General features: G+C 42.4%; 1 protein-coding gene across 1 annotated transcript in view; it reads left to right on the forward strand.

Moving 5' to 3' along the window:
* The first annotated feature begins 6,030 nt into the window (after positions 1–6,030).
* NEK7 (NIMA related kinase 7) overlaps positions 6,031–17,142 on the forward strand; it is a 68,136-nt gene continuing 57,024 nt past the window's right edge. The window contains 5 exon segments of the mRNA XM_077182093.1: positions 6,031–6,204; positions 6,206–6,255; positions 7,662–7,703; positions 7,705–7,854; positions 16,777–16,861. Of these exon segments, the coding sequence (XP_077038208.1) occupies positions 6,043–6,204; positions 6,206–6,255; positions 7,662–7,703; positions 7,705–7,854; positions 16,777–16,861 (489 nt within the window). The 5' untranslated portion in view covers positions 6,031–6,042.

The following is a 17,142-nucleotide window of genomic DNA, read 5'->3' on the forward strand; positions in this document are numbered from 1 at the left end:
TGCCATGTATGTACACTTTTGTTTAGTGTCAGGACTAAATGTAGCCTCTAAATGGTGTTTAATTGATCATGAGCCTCAGGCTGCCTTTCCCCAAAGGTGTACATTTTATTGAGCTCAGGTAAGACCCAAACTGTGTATTTAGAATAGCTGCCAGGTGTATATCTGGAATGAGATAGTGGATAACAACACATTTGAATATGCACCTCCATGAGGTCTGTGGCTTCATTGACTTGTGTGCTAAATAGACAAGAAATGCATTTATCTTACCTATCACTTTCCACTAAAAAAATCCCAATATATTTAACAAACTTGTAAATTTTATCTGTGCTACTATGTAAGGTAGGGTGCTTCTGTGGATACCCCACAGTTTCAACACTGGGGGTACGATGGCATGGATGTCTGATTTACCCAGGAATGTAGTCAGGTGGGAGAGGAAAATTAAAAGTATAGCTAAGGTTTTAGTAATTTTTTAGATATTACATCCTCCTTTCCTAGGCAGACTGGAGCCAATGGGATTCTGCATTTGGATCCATATGCATAGATACTTCCTTTAGTTAGCTTAAAATGTAATTGCTGTGAATTTTCATTCACAATACTGCATTTTTGTTTTGAAGTATTATATAATAATGTCTCCAGCATAACACAATTGCTAGCAGCTATAAATTACTGAAGGAAAAGATGAACTTGACTAAATTTTCTTTTTTATTTGTTAAAATACTCAGATCCAACAGCTAAGGCCCAGGTCTTCAGCTGTGTAAATCAGCATGACTCACTCCACTGAAGGCAGAGCAGCTACACCAACTTACACTGGGTAAGCGCCTGAACTTCAGTGACACCAGATGTACAGTGTACAGTTTTATTGGCAAGTACATGTTTATAGACTTGAAGGCAGCTTCTAATCCTGTGTCATATCGTAAACACTACCACCTTGGACAAACAGACAGAACAATCATTTGGAAACTGAAAGTCTTACCCACTTCTGTGGGAGCTCCTTTTAGATGAATTATGCTTCTGTGAAAGAACTTCATGCATGAAGGACCATGACCAGACATAGCTTCTACCATTATTAAATGTACTAATATTCAGATTCTGGCATTCAGAACAGGGTAATCAACCTAGGAGGTGAACAACTGACAAATATGTAAAGGGAATTCCTTGCCATCACTGAGTAGTCACACAGTTCATTGCACATACTTACTGAAACTGTCACATTTGTGATGTTTAAAATGGATTGGACCTTTAGATAAATGTAAAGGATGACTTAGCAAAAAAAATTCTTGAGAAGAACAGTTTGGGATTTATGACAAATATTTGTTAAACAGGAAGAACTGAGGTAAGACATAATACAAATTAACATGTCTGTTGCTGGTTCTTGAACAGTCTCTGCCATCCTGTGAGAATGGCAGAACTATTCCTAAACTGCATTTGAGCTCTCTGCCTGGGTGCTCTGGTACTGCCATTGCTAAAATGGGGGCTAGCAGTGCGGCCCTCAGAGAACGTGGGGAATGCCAGGACATGCTGAGGGAAGATGTGGATGGACTGGGGTATGCCAAACCTGAAGCCTGCTCAACAGGCTGCAGTGGAGTGGGAGTCTGGATAGACAGATCAGCTGGTGCTCAATTAACCTGCACCAAAATGTAGTTTTCTTTATTACCAGTAAGCTAGGTTAGGCTAACTGTGCTCACTACATATACAAATATACAATATTTTCTTCCTTCAGTTAAACAATAACACATGTATTATGATAATATATGAGAATATCAGTGTGCTAGAACATAGAAAAAATTTGAAAAAAAACCTGTGATTTAACTGTGATTATTTTATATTATTATCTATATATTATGTATATAGAACCAAATTTTAGGAAAAGGTATTGCACAGCACTCAGTATAGCTCAGTACTGATCCTTTCTTTGTATTGCAATGCAGCTTAATTTCTTTAAGCAATTTTAGTAATTTGTTGAGAAGTTTTACTGAAATACAGGAATCTCCTGTCATCCAAGCTCCCTGTTTCCACATACCTTTCCAAAAACTCTCACAGGTTTCTGTGGTATAAAGGGGTTCCCTGTAGGAACGTCTCATAATATCCACATAAGCAAACAGTTTTTCTATCCTGCAGGCTTCCTGCTTCTGATGTGTTTGGAAGAGGTTTTACAATAAAGTTTTATACCATTACTAACATTTTCCTTCATATGCTTTTGGTCTGCCTTTTACAGTTTCACATGTAGCCTGCCAGAGGTTTTCCTATTTTCTGTTTTTCTCATCTGAACACCCTTTTTTTTAAGGAGCTCCTTTTTCTTTTTAATAATATCCTTTATTCTCATATAGAGTTCTGCTAGTCTTTTGGAGACCCTCTAACTTTGACAGATCATAGATACTTACTCAGAAACACTAATACAGATCATTTTCTCCTAACTTACTATTAACAAACTTAGTTGATTTTATATAGTCCTCTTTTCAACATTGTTGCTATGGTAGGTTTATTTCACTTTTCACTTCTAAAGGTTTTTGAATTTGAATATAATATGATCAAAATTCTAAAACAGTTCTTTGATACAGCAATTCAGAAGGTCTGGTGCCCTGCTTGATACAAATCAGTTCTCCCAGCTTCCCTGGATTGCTCCATTGATTTATGTTGTCTAAAATATTAAGTTCTGCATAAAGCCCTATCATAATATTTATCCAGTGCAAATATAATGGAGATCTCTCTACTACTGCCTTCACAGCCTTTCTCATTTCCACATCCATGTCACAGGCAGCTATCCTAGCCTTTTTACTGTTAGTAACAAAGAACCAGGAGAGAGGGAGACTTTTCAGGCTTCAAGGACTTAGAGCAGAGCAGTTGCTCCTTTTGATTAATTTCCTGTACTTTATTGATTTGAAGAACCTGAAGAATTGTTAACCAGTGAGCTGTTATATTATGCTCCTATCTCTGTGACCTCGAAGACATCTATCCCCATCCTCCACTGTCCTAGTGAGCTCTTCTGCCTGAAAGTTTTAAAGTTTTCAAATCTATATTTTTCCTGAGTTTTCAGTTTATTGTGTTAATGAACATTCAAGAGTCTCCAGCTGCACAGAGCCCTGGATAACAGTGGCAGCAACTTAGGAACCATCCAGCAAGGTGGGCTAAATGTTTGAATTCCTGGTTGATTTTTATGTTGTTACCAAGCCCTCTCTAGGTGCTTTCAAGTCTAGCAGCTTAGTCCTCACAAAGGACACTGTTTTCAGAGACAATCCAGGTGCAACATTGCCATTCCAAGTAATATCCTTTGTCGTCACTGGATATTTTTTTAGATTCTTGAACCCTGACTATATTTATAAGTTATGTATATTCACAGATTTCAATGATCAGAAAAAGATTGGTGCAGCTTTCTTAAATCACTGCTGAAATGTAAATAAGTTAATAACAGCATGGCTAATAAAGCTTAGCATCCACTGACAAAGAGTGAGGTCCTTGTTGCTTCTGCCTCTGGCCTGTTCAATTCCAGGTGTAAAGCATTTCTTGCCAACACCTTCAGAAGTTGGCAGACTTAGGGAACAAGCCACGTTGTCCTTCACAGATCCCCAATTCCAGCATGTCTTTGTCCATTTTCTCTAATCCTTTGCTAGCTGGTTAGGCAGTGTCCCCTCTGGCCTCGGAGAGAAGCTTTAGCCAGAGATAAGCCTGCTCCCTAACAATCCCTGAGGATCTTCTGGAGCCTCTTCTGCCTTTCTGATTCTGTTTGATATAAAGTCTCCATTACAGGGAATATTAGACAAATTTATTTAACTGTAAATGTGCATTGAAAAGCAAAGAAAAACATCCTTCTATGAATAAACATTTGTACAACTCAGGGCTGAAGAGGATCTTCTGTGGAAGGTGTGTCACTTTGCAAATGTAAAATTAATGGGGGCAGTGTTTAGTCACATTTATATGAAAGCCTGTTTGCCTGGTTGTGATGATGAACTAATTAACTAAAGCAGATTCTTCATTTTTAGCATCTCTGAGTCCCAAGCATCAAGAATAAAATAGAAACAACCGTCTTCTAAGAAAGATAAGGTTGGAATACAGGAAAGAGAAGATGCTTCATCAACTGGTAATGTCAAGCTAAAGTAGCCATTGGATTCAGGTGTCTAAAGTGAGAAGTCAAAATATTATGGAACTGCACAGTGAAATTACAGCATGGAGAAAATCAAACAAAAATTAATGAAAGTGAAAGAGCAGTGAGTATAAAAATAGGATGAAAGAAAAAATTCAAATACAATCAGATTAAATAAAGGGAGACTGTGAGAAACCTACTGTAAAAAAAAGCAAGCAAGCCCTGGGTCTTCTCTTTTTATGCATGAATGTAGAGAAACCTTCAAATGCTACCTAAGTCTAGGTTGTGAATTGCTCATTTTCCATCTAATAGAGGCTAGAAAATAGCAATAGCTGGGTATTACAGTACTATTGCCTTTACCTGTGGGAACATGAGACCTAATAAGACTCAGTATTTTATGGTCAGCTACACACCAAGTGACAATCTCTCCTTTTTCCATCAGAGGTTTTGCTAATAGGTGACTGCCCTCACACAACTCCATTTCTGGTTGAGGCTGAAGAGACTTTTGGAGATGGAAGTCAGTGGAATTTGCTGATTGCAATTCTTTAAAGTAATTTCTTAACATTGTATGGCAGATCTATCAAGTTTTCACTTTGTGGTATGTGGGGAACCCTAATGTATTGCACTTTCTGCAAAAAACTATCCAGTGAATTCTTGTTCAAGAAACTGCATTTACAACATAATTTATCAAAAAAACCCCATTTCTCTTAATCGCGATTCAAATGAATTTTTTTGGACTACCCTAAAGAAATACAAAATGCACATCAAAAGGGAAGGCCTGGGTGGTCACCTTATCACTGTATTTGGCCAGTGGCACCAAATGACCCAATGCTATTACAGAGGAAATGTGCAGAAAGAGTAACAAATCAGAGAAATGAGAGCCAACAAAAATAATTTCCTTTCAACTTTCATTAGACTTTGTATGACTGGCAACACTGCAGATGTCTCAAAGCTGAAAAGTTTGCCTCAAAAGCAGATATAATTTTGTACACAGGGAAGTGAATAGACTTTTTTCAGACACACTGGCCCATTTCCTACTTCTTTTGCAAGGCTTAAATCAAGTATTACTATACCTGTTACAAGGGAAAAACTGCAGCAAAACCTCCAAGCCTTATGAGAATTTAAGTTTTGCTTTGGAAAAATCAAGTACATCTGATTCAAGGTAATTCTCAATTACTGTTTTCTCTTTGTAGATTACTGGAGCACCTTTTACAGAGGGCTTCTACACCTGAGGAAAAAAAGTTAATTTGATCACAGTAATCCATAACCTTACTGGGGAAACTGGTCAGCTTTCGTACTTGTCTCCCATCATTGGTTCTTTAAACTTCTCTTCTGTGTAGGTAATTACCCTTCCCTGCACTGAAGCAGGGTAGACTTTCAGGAACTTGAAAACCAGTAGTATTCTGGAATTCAGTATTTTTTATCTACTTAAACCCAGTGCTGTTGCAAAGTAGAAGCTGGTGGAACAGGACTCAGCAAGAGTCTGGTATTTTTTGTTGCCATCACTTTTATTTCTCCCAGCATAGCAAAAAGGAGTTTGTGTCACTTTCAGTTGATGTACTCAGTTAATATCCAATGTCTCACAGATTGACTATCACAACTCAAATACAAAATGAGCAAGTCTGACATGTTTTTAAATCTGGCAGGGCCCAAGCCTCAGAGCAGTGCTGCTCAGAGCAGAAGGGCCAGTCCCTGCTCCAGAGGCCGGAGCCGGTGCTCCTCCCGCTCCTGCTCCGGGAGAGCTTCTCGGGCCCCGCCGTGCTCCCGGCACGAGCACGCTGCGATGAGCACTCCTTGCCTCACCGCACGTACAGCCCGGTCATTTCCAGAGGAGCTGCCCGGGCACAGCCGGACCGGGCCCGCCGGCACCGACCGCTGCCGGCCGAGCGGACACCGCGCCTCCGGCCGGGCGGGGGGAGCGGAGCGAGGCGGGGCCGGGAGGCCGCCCCGCCCCATCCTCGGGGATGCCGGGATGTTTACGGGCCTGGCAGGAGCGGCGGGGGGCGGAGAGCAGGTCGGGGCTGCTGCCGGTGCCTGCGCCGCCCGCCAGGAGCCCCGCTAGGCGCCCGCTGCCAGCGCCGGCGCGGCCCCGGGCTCGAGGCGCCGGAGAAGCCGGGGAGGAGCGGGGGGCCGGTCCCGGTCTCCCGCGCCAGGAGCAGACGGAGCCAGGCTGTTCGGTGAGCGGGGCCGCGGCGGGGCCGGGAGGTCTCGGAGCCGGGGGGTCCCGGGGGTCCGGGCGGCCGTGCCGGCGCGCTCCCCCCGCCGCGGGGGCTGCCGGCGGTCCCGCCTCCCGCCGCCGCCCATTGGCCGCGGGGCTGCGGCACGCGGCGCCATTGGCCGCGGCGGCTGCCGCTCCGCCCGCCGCACGGGGAGGGAGCGGCGCGGGGCCGGAGCGAGAAAGTTTGTGCGCGGCGCTGGGGCGGGACGGCAGCGGGCTGCGCCGCGTCCGGGGCACCGGCACCTGCCCCGCGGCCGGAGGGGCGCCGAGCCGCCGTGTGCCGGCAGGGCAAGCGGCGCCCTGAGCGCTCCGGTGTTGTTTCGCCCGGTGGCGGCTGCCGCGCCGCCTCCGCTAGAGGAGCGGGCGGCCGGGGACCCTGCCCGGCGGCCTCGCCACCTCCGGCCTCAGCCTGCCTGTGGCCCCAGCCTGCCTGCGGCCCGGCCGGCCCCCGTGCCTCTGCCGCGCCGGGCTCCTTGCGTGCCTGCCGCAGGCGGAGCTGCTTTCCTTGGTGTTCCTCGTCACTTTCCCCGGGTTTCCTCCAGGCTCCCGTGCCCTCCTCTCGCTTGGGGGTGGGTGTCGGGCAGATGCTCCCGGGACAGCCCAGCCTGGGGGTGTCACACGGCAGCGGTGACAACAGCACTGTCACCGGCTGTGAGGGGGGGCAGCCCGGGCCCGGCGGCCTCTGTCCCGGGAGGACAGCGGGGCTGCCCGGCCGGGTGCGGGGTTGGCCCGCGGGCCTGGAGAGAGCTGCGGCCTGGTGGGACACGCTGGAAGTGAGGCATTCTCCGTCTGGGAGTGAGTGTCCCCTCCTTCAGTTTACCGAGCATCCAGGTTCGCTTATCCCGGTACCCGCCCCGAGTTCCTTTCAGTGTTCGTGTGAACTGATCCTGCGTGGTTTTAGGCTTCAGAACGCAGTTCTTGGAGTGCAGTGTGCTTTGGTTTGCTCTGCATTTTTGAGGGTACTGGTAAAACAACGTAAGATAATCACTGTACTTCTAATAAAATATGATGAGGGGACATGTGTTCTTCATTAATCACACTATTATTTAATTCTTGATATTAGATAAAATCTTTCTAAATGTTTTTTTTCCCTTCTTGCACCGACTGAATGGTAACTTTTGTCACCTTTTGAAGTGATAGAGGTGTTTTTTCAGATTGCAATGGTGGCATCACTTCTCAGGAAAGGTTACGTGTGAGCAGTAATTTTGTGGAATGTACTGGGTGTATTTCCTGTATAAAGTTGTATTACAAGCCTGAGATGAAGAAATTGCATAAGATACACACTTTGGATTATTAGATCGGATGGTTGGATTCACAGATTGGCTAAATCGGGAAGAATGAAATTTAAAAGGTTTTTTTCCCTAGGCAGTTTAGGAGAGAACTCAAGTGTTGCAGTGCTGTAGAAATGTCTGTTTAAACTACAGACTTGCACTGTCTTGAGAGAGATGAAATGCAGTGGAAAACAGTCATTAGTTCATGGCCTATGGAAAACTTAGGCAGAGGAAGGAAAACTGTGGTGGAAAGAAGGAAACTTACAAGCAAGTCCGGCAGCTTTAAAGTAAGAACTTAAAGCCATGTTTGTTATTTTTAAATGTTTTGATACTAAGAATAATGTTGAGAGCACTTGTTCTTTCTTTAATTTCAAAACATTAAGATACTGTATTTAGAAATACCTGATGTTTGGGTAGATGGCTTATCAGAGCACACTTAGAAGTTGTTCACTGTAAGGATGGAGATACTGCCTTTGTCATATATATCTTTTATTCAACATACTAGATAGTCATTGCAGTAAAAAAAATATTTGAGTTCAAGGAATTTTATTCAACCAAAAATCTTTTTTTTGATGGACTTATCACAGTGTCTTCCAGGGTCTACATGAATTAGATAAGTAGATTCCCATCCTCACCATGGAAGCTTGTTTCAAAAGAAGAAAAAAATCTAAGATTTTAGAGTTCATTGGAAGGCCTGTGAACAAATAAGAAATAAGAAAGTCAAATGAAAAATAGAGTCAGGCAGGAAGTCAGTTGCTCATTTTACTGTGACCTGTGGTATCTGCTGCATTGTAAGACAGAGCCATATAAACCCCTCTATAAGCTCAGTTGCACAAAACAGTTCCTGTGTATTTGTGCACAGTGACATTTGTTGAGGCAGTTTGTTCATAAATTCACCCCCCATGTGTAATAAACTTAGTGCAATACTCTCTGTCTTTATAGTGATGCTAAATTCAGCTTATCACTATCAGTGCCTCGCTGCCTTCTGAAGTTTGACATTGTTCCAAACATCTGTGCTGGATGCTTGGTTGAGTTCACCTTACATTGGAAAGTCCCCTAGGAAAAGTCCAACTGCACTAACTTCTTCTCTACCTCCCAGGAATTTTTTTCGTGAATTGGTGTTTATCTGAAAATCCCTTCTGATTTAGGATTTAAGAGATGATGAGATTATCCTGTGAAAGTTAATACTGGAGATAGTTTTAGGAGTTAACTGACTGATTTCCAGAGAATTTGTTCACTTTATCTGCGTTCCATGTGCTTTGCAAATGAGATGAAAATAACTGACCAAAATACCAAAGTGGTGATACGGGCTGATATGGGCAGCCTTTAGAACACTGATTTGCTGTATTTATAATCATTTCACTTCCCTAGCCAAATGGGAAGGAACTGAGCCCTAGACTGAAGTACATAATCCCACTTTTTGTTTCCCTAATAAGTATTAAAGTGATTCTTCCTGTCACATTAGTTTTAAAAAGCTGCAGAGAAGCAATGCTGTGGAAATGAGTTGCTTTTTTGGTGAACAGACTCTTGTGCATTGTAAAACAAATCTGTGATTCAGTTGTGATTTTTGTGGCTAGAAAGTGTGCAGTATTTCAAGTGCCATTGTAACGTGTTAGGCATATAGCACTTATAAAAAATTCCCTTGCATAAATAAAATTTTAAACAACACATTAAAAAGAGGAATTTGTAAGAAAATACTGTGAACGATCATGTTAAAACCTGATTGCATGTGGTTAATCTTGTGATATTAGTGACTTTTGTATTGGCTTATAGTGACAAAGTAAATAGACTGTTTGCATCATGTGGCATTTGGGAGTGTGCATTCAAACCTCTTCAAACTGCTTGGAATGATTTATAGCAAAGTTATTGCTGTCTTATTTAATAGCTGTGTTTATGTTGGACCAGATGAATTATTTTACAATGTCATAAAAGTTCATGTAGAGCTTGTAGATGAGATTGTTGCTGAAGCCTTTGGGAGATATTTGAATTAGGTGCTGTGAAGTATTGACGAACCACTCTTTCTCAGTTAATAGCAATTTTCTGTAGTTAGAGAACAGAGTTTAGAAAATTACTCATTCTTTGATAGCAGAAAGGCGAAAGTGTAACAGGTGAACTAAAAGTTACTTCTAAAAATAAGTAAAAACTTCTGGTGGGAAAACACATAGCCTCCTGCCCTGTAGAGGCCCTTCTTCTGTACCCTTTTTGTCCTCATCTGAGAGCAAATCCAAAAAAGGAGTTGTCTTTGCAGCAGTGAACTTCCAGTCCTTGCCCTGACTGAGATTCAGAACTGTGTGTTGGGTATGTGGGCTGTGTGTGAGCTTTGCAGAGACCTGCAGGACCTGAGGAGCAGCCTGCAGACAGTGTCCCATGGAGTGCTGATCATTGAGGGTGCTCCACAGCCACATGTGCATCTTGCAGCTTTTAGACAGTGGTGGTTTGATGTAAAACATAGAAACAGCTGCAGACTGGAGTGTTGGCTTGTCTCTGAAGTGAGTGTGCTGGCTGCTGCCTGCCTTGCTTCTGGACCCAGGGATCCTGGATTACTCACTGCTTTCAGGAGTCAAGGGTAATGCTGCTCAGAGGTTCACAGGAAGCCTGTTAAATGTGGCTGGTGTTTCTTTTCTGATTCTTTAGAATGCTTCATTCATTTTCTCATCTTTAGGGTAGCAGATTTTAAACTAGATATTACGGATAAATTTTTTCAGCTTGAGAATGTGCATCTAATGCCTGCAGTAGGATGTCTTGCTCTGCTTTCTAAGATAATGAGAGATTTTTGAGGAGTGTGTGGAATTTATTATTAAATGTGTTCTACTCCACCTGTAGCAACATGGACATTGTCAGCCAGAGTTGTTGCATGTTTGTGTCCACCCAGTCTTCTAACTGGGATGTATTTTCCCTGTGCTTAGCCACAATGGGTTTATCTGACAATGCTTCCAGTCTTTTCATTTGTCTTGTGTTTTTAACTCTTGTGTGAAGATCAGCTGTTTACACTTTTAGTAAAATCTCTTAAGCATCTCTTTATGAATGATTTGCTTTTATAGGTGTGTTTAAAGTTGTGCCCTCATTAAGGCTCCCTCTCTTGTGTGTGAGAGCTGTGAGGTTTTGTACCTGTAAGGGTTTCTAAATAATGTTTTAGCTTCCTTTATCTGAACATCTTAGTTTTTGGGGATTTTTCTCCTTTTAGTTTCTTTTCCTTTTTCCAGTTTAACTTGTTACTCTTGTTTATGTTCCTTCTGTTAATTTTGTTTCTTAGTTCTACTTTCCCATACAGTATTTTGTTGACAAAACTCTTGGGTTGGTATTGAGTGAATTTCCTTCTCTCTGTGAATTGCCTTCTCTCTGTTCTGGCACTTGCCTTGCCGTTGCAGCTTTTTGAAGTGCTCGTTCACCTCCCTTCAGAGGACAAAGCACAGTAAAATGTGGTGAGCTAACTTACTAGCACACTGTTGCCACAGGGAAGATGTTCTGTTTCTTCTGCAGTCCCTTTCCTACATCTCCCATCCCTGAACTTCCCCTTCTTACTTTTTTCTCTGGTGCTCAGCAGAGTGCCCCACGTGCTGGTTCTGCTCTCTGCTTGCAGAGCAGAAGCCCAGCTGCACCAGGGAGTTGGATCAGCTTGGCAACAGGGCCAGAGAGTTCAGGATGGCAAAGTGGGATCATGTGGCAGAGAAAGTGAGAGAAAGAAATATCTTTGGTGTCGCTGAGCTGTTAGACTGACTTGTGTAATTTCATGTTAGAGATGTAATTTGGCAGTAGATTCAGCTGATCCAAGTTAGCTGGGGCTAGAGCAGTCCTGTATCTTCCTCTCTGTCTTTTGCCATCACAGTTCTGTCCTTGTCTCTGCAATGCTATCATTCTGGGAACTGAACTGGGAAAAAGTCACTTTGTCAAGGGTAGCTTTCAGTGAGTTTCACTTTGCTTACCAGGAGTCTGGGTAGCCACAGCAGCCCCACTGGAAGGAAGAGGGTTTGGGAGTCATGGCTGAAGGCAGGGAAGGGGCAGCATCACATCATTTGTTCACCCTTAGAGCTGCTTGCTTAGAGATGTAGGAGCACAGCCTGCTGTGGTGTCTGCTGGGGCTTTGTTTCTAGATGGTATCATGGTTAAACACAGTGCATTGTTCCCTGCAATACTTCTCACTCTGACGTTATCATCTACCTGTGCCCTTTATAATTGGCTATTGAGTATGAAGAAGTGGGTTATCAAATTTCTTTCAGGTGAATAGAAACTAAATGAAGAATGTAGAAGCTTGCTGCTCAAGCAGTTTCAGTTCCTGTTTCTTTTTCAGTTCATAAGAAGTAACAAACAAACAGTTTAATAAGGGGCAAGTCAGTGCATGTATAACCCTTTGGGAGCACCTTGCCCGATAAGCAATTTACTTGAGTGACACAACTGAAATGGAGAGGGAGAAGTAAACAAACTAACTTTTTAAATTGTGCAAATGAAGAGGAATGGAAGCAGGCTTGTGAAGCAGGAGAGCTTTGCCTTTCATCTTCTAATCAGACAGCACTGACAGAGCAAACTCTTAGTAGCTGGGGAATGACAGTGAATGGCATGTGTGTTTTCAGGGCTGGAGTGAAAATAAGCCGGTGAGTTGGGCCAAATGGATGAGAAAATTGTGTACAAACTCTTAGTGTATTCCCTTACTTTCTTCCAAAAGGGTTATTTGTATATGGCCACTCCTGCTCTTGCTAAAACCAACTTTTACCCCAGATAAACTCTCCATGTGTTTTTTGACTGCTTTGACTGGACTGCCCATGAGTAGGGAATTTGGATATAAATTTGCTAAAAATGCAGTATTTTCAATTAGGTGGTTAATATCTACCTGTAGATTAACAAGTGCTGGGAATTTGTATTGTTCAGATTCAAGGCTGTGCCTACAGAGGGGACTCGGCATCCTGTGGAGAGTATTGATCTGGGTTTTAGAAACTGCTTCTAAAATTAAAACTAATCCTTTTAGAATATAGATGTATATGGATCCCAACTGAATCACTTTCAGTACATTAAAGTTGCATATACAGCTTCTCTCCGATTTGGATGCTTCTGCAGAGAATTTGACAAATGCTATGTGTTTTCCACATTTTAGAAGATATTTTGGGTTTTTTGGACAACGTGAAGCAAGTATTTACTATTAGCTGACAGTGGTAAAAATGAAATATTCTATGTACATACACAGTTAGGTATAGGTACATAATCTGTGTACAGATGTGTGCACATATATATCTTAATATGCATATATATATGTTAATGTATATGTATGTATACTAATAGGGATATGTGACGTTTTATTGTGATAATGGTGAACTTGGTCTTCCACTACATGGTCTTCCAGCCTTGTCCCTTGTCAGTTAGTCTGGGCAGACTAACTTCAAGTGGGTGTCAGCTTAAATGCATTTTGCATTATTAATGCACACCTATAAAAATATATGTAAATATAAACATTATAAACTGCAGCCTGCTCCTGAGTTGCCAGCAGTGAGTGGGTGCTGAAGAGTGTTGATCAGTGTTGATGACCTGACAAAGTGTGGGCTTGACCACCAAGCAGGCTTTCTCCAGTGGCCAAGTTTTTGCCTTAAAGAGGTAGAGAATGACTTAAGACAGTCTGCCTTACAAAGCAGTTCTGTGGCTGTTTTTTACCCCGAAGTGCCACGCTGTTATTGCTGGGTGTGAAGTTTGTCTCCCCCGCCAGGTCTGTGGCGCTGGGAGGCTGTGGCAGTGTGACTGCAGGTGACAGAGAGCAGGGCAGGAATGGGGCTGGCACGCCTGGGCTCCCTGGCACACCCTGCTGGATTAGCACTACTGCGGTGGGCACAGGAATTGGGTGTCGGCTGCTCAGGAAGGCACTTGGAAATCTAAACCCCTGTTTCCACAGCACTCTGCTTTTTTTAGGTTCAACCAGGGGCACTGTTTGAATGTTCTACCGGCGTTTAAATTGTGCTTTTGGGTAGCTGAGACTCAACATGTGATATAAGCAAATGGAAATATTTCTTTAGCTTGTATTCTTACATGGAAACATAGAATTGATACGTGTTGTTGGCTTCCCCCCCACCCCACAGCTGAGGCTGATCCTTATCTTTAAATTCAGTAAAGATAGATGAGAAGTTTGTTGATCTAAAATTTTCATTTTAAATCCATGTTAGGTTGAAGAATCTAACTTTACACAAAATTTACAAGAAAATTATTTACAAAAAATAGTTGGTCCTGAAGAGCCTTGTCTCTAACTTAACTAAAAAAATGGTTATAGTAAAAACTGAAAATATCTGCCTTAATTGGTGGTGTAATCCAGAAGTAAACATAGTACATTCCATTCTTTGAGAACAGCCAAATTGACTGTGTCCCTGATCAGCACATCCTGAACCAGTGTAACTCTGTGTTAGCAATTATGTGCAGTAGCTACAGCTATATTTTGCAGAAAAAAAAAGGACTGAGCTTCTCAGATTCTCAGCAGAACTGTAACATTCTGAGCATTCATTTAAGTATATGCTCTTTTCCTAAAGTATAGCTGTTTCTGCTTTGACATTGATTACTGTATGTTCTCACTTAAGATGCAAAATTGACAAACAAGTGCATAGCAAGTAGCTAATGGAAACCATGTATATTGGGACTATTAATGGTGTTTTCTACAGGAAAACGTATTTTTTTGTTGTTGAAGAACTGCCATCTGTTAAGGCAATAACATTTTTGCCTAAATACCGTATGAATTAAGTGTGAATGCTTTATGGACTTGGAGCTATGAAACTAGTTCTTAAAAAGTATGTTTCATGTGATTAAGCAGTGCATTTAATCTTTTTCTCCTGGAATAGTCTGATCATGTTTTTAAAGACATAGTTGCTAGATTTAAGTCACAAGGGTTTCAAGTTTTTCCTAGTTTTTTGTTTTTTTTTTTTTTTTTTTTTTTTTTAATATTATTTTAGAATACATTTGAGTAGAATGGAAGCAATGAGCTCTGGCTCCTGTTCAGGAGTGGCTCCTCTGCTCTGCTTGCCCTGACAGCCGTGGGTAATCAGTCCTGCCTCTCCTCTGGCAGCCTGCTGGAAAGCACCTGGAAAGCTGAGTGCTGCCTGTGGGATGGGAGCTTGGGTGTGGGAGTGTGCTCTTGCCTCTTGGGCTGCTTTATATCTCTGTGATCTTCAGATGTGTGGGCAGAGAGCCAGAGCTCTGACAGGTGGCCATGGGGAAGTGAATGAGGACAGCCGGGCCTGTTTGTGAAGGAAGGAAAAGGTGTTACTCCCATTTCAGGCACTTGGGGTTTGATGGTCTGACTTACTGGTGAGGGCTCCTTTGCTGCCTTGTGGAGTAAGAGGAGTTGCTGTGCTCTTGTGATTTCAAATGAAACATTGGTCCTGTTGTTTGTATCCCCAGTATTGGTGTCCTAGTGCTGGCTGGAAGATTGCCTGGTTGGTGGTGTGCACTGGTTCTGGCAGCTGACTTCCCTTTTTCAGCATGGTCATTCTGACAGTCTTGGAAATCTTGGCATTACTACCTCCTCTTCTCTGCTTCTCACTGTAGTTTGATATTTGATTTTTTTTTTCTGTTGACCTGCCTGAAATTGCTTTTTTTGGATCTCCTTTGCCTTTGAATCAGTTACAGGTAATACAGAACAACAGGAAGCCCCAGCCTGTGTGCTTTGTGTGGAAGTACAATGGATGGGAAGGCAAAGCCTAAGGGGACCTTTGGTTGCTCTGAGTGTGGCTGTGGTGTGGTGTCAGGAATTGCTGATGGAGCTGGGGTGGCATGTGGGTGACTGCTTTCAATGGGCCAGGGAGAGCAGATCACTAATGATTTGTTTGTGTATGCTGTCCACTGCTTACTGCACAAGGGCAGCACGGAGAAACTGCAGAGCTGCCTGGTGACTCCTTTGTCTGTTAGTGATCTTACCACAACAATACTGTAAGAGTGGCAGCAGTGCAGCGAGCACAAGCCATTCATTAGTTTCTTGAATATTTTGCAATTGCCTTTGAAAAGCTTTTCTAAGGTTTTCTGTCTTCTGTTGAGAGTTATTTCTAACCCTTTGAATAGTCTAGAGGAATTATTGGGAAGATTTGTGTGTTTTAACAGCTGTAGGAATCTGTGTGGAGTGTAAATAGCTTTGTATGTGGAAGTACATAGGTTTAGCAGAATAAATTTATTACAGGAAATTTCCTTATGTTAAACATCTAATGGTGTCAGAAAACAAGTTCTGTGTCTGTCTGTCTCCAGAACATTCAGGATTTGGAGCAGGGAATAAGAAAACAATAAATTGAAAAGCAAGGATAACACCCCTGTCAGACACATGATTCTTGTTCCTCTGAAGGCCTTGGCAGGTTTGACCAGGTAATAGGCAGGGATACTTCATCTTTGTGTGATGAAAAAGTTGTTCAGGCCTTGCCTCTTGCTTGTATGAAAGCTTATTTCATTGTTTGGCTTCGAAGCTGCCAGTGAACTTCTGTGTTGTCTTCATCTGAGTAGGGCTTGCCCTTGTAGGCATCAGTAGCACTGGCTGCTGCACCGGCTCGCCCTCAGGGATGCCTAAGAAAGGATGCCCTTAGTTGAGGGGAGTAAAAATCATATCAGCATTTGCATTTTTGTCTCTCCTGTTTTTACTGCTAATGGTTCAGTGCATTTTGCAGCTCTTACTACTGGTCAAAGCCTTGTGTGTCTGTCTTGGGAATGGCAGGCATCTGTCCTCCCGTCTTACTAATGGGAAATGAGAAATTCACAGTATTCCAAAGGCCTCTTAACTAGCTTGTCAGAATGTACTGTGTACATGTTTAGCTTTTTTCCTGTTTGGATGGAACTAATTTTGCATATTCCCTAAAACCTACAGATAAATCAATGCAATGCAGTATGTGTGCTGCAGTTGTAACTCTTCTGCTGATCTGCTATTTGCCCTGCTGCCTGTAGATCAGGCATCTACATAGTTAAACACGTGGTTGGTGCCCCTGAACAGTAATGGGAAGATGCAGCTTTTATCAGGCATAGTCATTTGTCTGGTGCAAGCAGTTTTAATTCACATTATTAATAATAAATTCAGGTGCCTATAGTGATTTTTTAAATTTCATAGAGCAGCTAAACATAAGAAAACCTCCTTCCCCAAACAGTGCAGAGCTAGTTAAATTCCTAAACTCAAGCTACAATTGAGATGATTAATTCCTTTGTTCTTCTGCTGATGTTCATTAATCATAAATACTGGCTGGATTACAGTGTAATGACTGTATTTTTCTTTTCAGGACATAAGGGACATTGCTGCTTGATAGAATGGATGAACAATCACAAGGAATGCAGGGGCCTACTGCTCCACCATTTCAGCCACAGGTACATGTATCTGGGTTTTTTCAACTGTAAATCATTTCTTAAATAGGGATAACATTGTTTCTTGTGGTAACAGTGAAACTGTGAACACATAGAAGTATTCTCATGATTTTTGAAATGAATTCAATATCAGTCCAGTAATCCATAGAAAATAATTGGTTTTAATTTTTGCCTCCTGCTGCTTCACTGACTTTGGGAAGTTGGAGTTGTAGTGTGAGGAGGAAGCAAAGAGGAATACAGTTGTTTCCTTAAGAAATGTTGAGTTGTTAAACACTATGTTTCAA

The sequence above is a fragment of the Agelaius phoeniceus genome, chromosome 8 (genome assembly GCF_051311805.1).
Source record: "Agelaius phoeniceus isolate bAgePho1 chromosome 8, bAgePho1.hap1, whole genome shotgun sequence".
Classification (NCBI taxonomy): domain Eukaryota; kingdom Metazoa; phylum Chordata; class Aves; order Passeriformes; family Icteridae; genus Agelaius; species Agelaius phoeniceus.